Raw genomic sequence first — 815 nt, forward strand, 5'->3', positions numbered from 1 at the left:
AATTAAATGAAACGCCAGCCAGTGGTTGTCGAACAAAAATATTACATGTATGATATGATCTAATCTGGTATCTGATCATATATTAATGATTCATCCTACAGATATGATATTACTAAAATGTGTGGTGTAATAAAACATAAGAAGAGGCAAGCGTGAAAGGAATACAGGTGCATCAAATCAAACAACCACTTGATAGCAGGAAGAAAAGGTGTCAGAATGAGAGGTAAGAGGCGCCTCTCCCCCAGAAAATGCATAAAACTGGACAAAGAGACATATATAATAAGATCAATACAGACAGACTGTGCCGTAAGACTGAAATTTTTGACGTACTGTTTTATTGAACGTTTTTTCTTCTTCTTCTTTTCGATTTTCAGGCTTTGCTCGATACAGATTGCAGCGAGCAGGGTTGTTGTCCATCGCCTTCGTGTTGGGGATGGTCTACCAAAGTTTCTTTCCCAAGGTAACGCCAGACCAACTGGGGTTGGGAAATCAGGGTAGAACAAAAGTATGTGTGAAAGCTACAATCTCATCACCTTAGATTTCTTGTAAACAACGGATACATGATTTTCTGTGGAAGCTTTGATGTCGCCTTGATGCTAAATAAATATAGAAGTACGTGTAGTAATCATATACATATTTCACATTTCAACAGTATGCTAGTTCCTACCCAACATTATGAATATATTTCCCTATTTTTTTATCCGAATAAAAAGATAAATTGTAATATACACTTTCAAGATCAGGGTTTCAGCTGGTATTTACAAGTAAATGAAGTAGCAACAATACCGAGTCACTTGACTAAGCGAAGTTTCTAA

The 815-nt window shown here is 36.4% G+C and overlaps 1 protein-coding gene across 1 annotated transcript in view; it reads left to right on the plus strand.

Moving 5' to 3' along the window:
• Positions 1-92: 92 nt before the first annotated feature.
• The window catches only part of LOC119592866, a gene marked incomplete at its 3' end in the record, with an annotated part of 1,429 nt that continues 706 nt past the window's right edge, over positions 93-815 (plus strand). The window contains 2 exon segments of the mRNA XM_037941760.1: positions 93-223; positions 375-460. Of these exon segments, the coding sequence (XP_037797688.1) occupies positions 217-223; positions 375-460 (93 nt within the window).

The sequence above is a fragment of the Penaeus monodon genome, chromosome 31 (assembly GCF_015228065.2).
Source record: "Penaeus monodon isolate SGIC_2016 chromosome 31, NSTDA_Pmon_1, whole genome shotgun sequence".
Classification (NCBI taxonomy): domain Eukaryota; kingdom Metazoa; phylum Arthropoda; class Malacostraca; order Decapoda; family Penaeidae; genus Penaeus; species Penaeus monodon.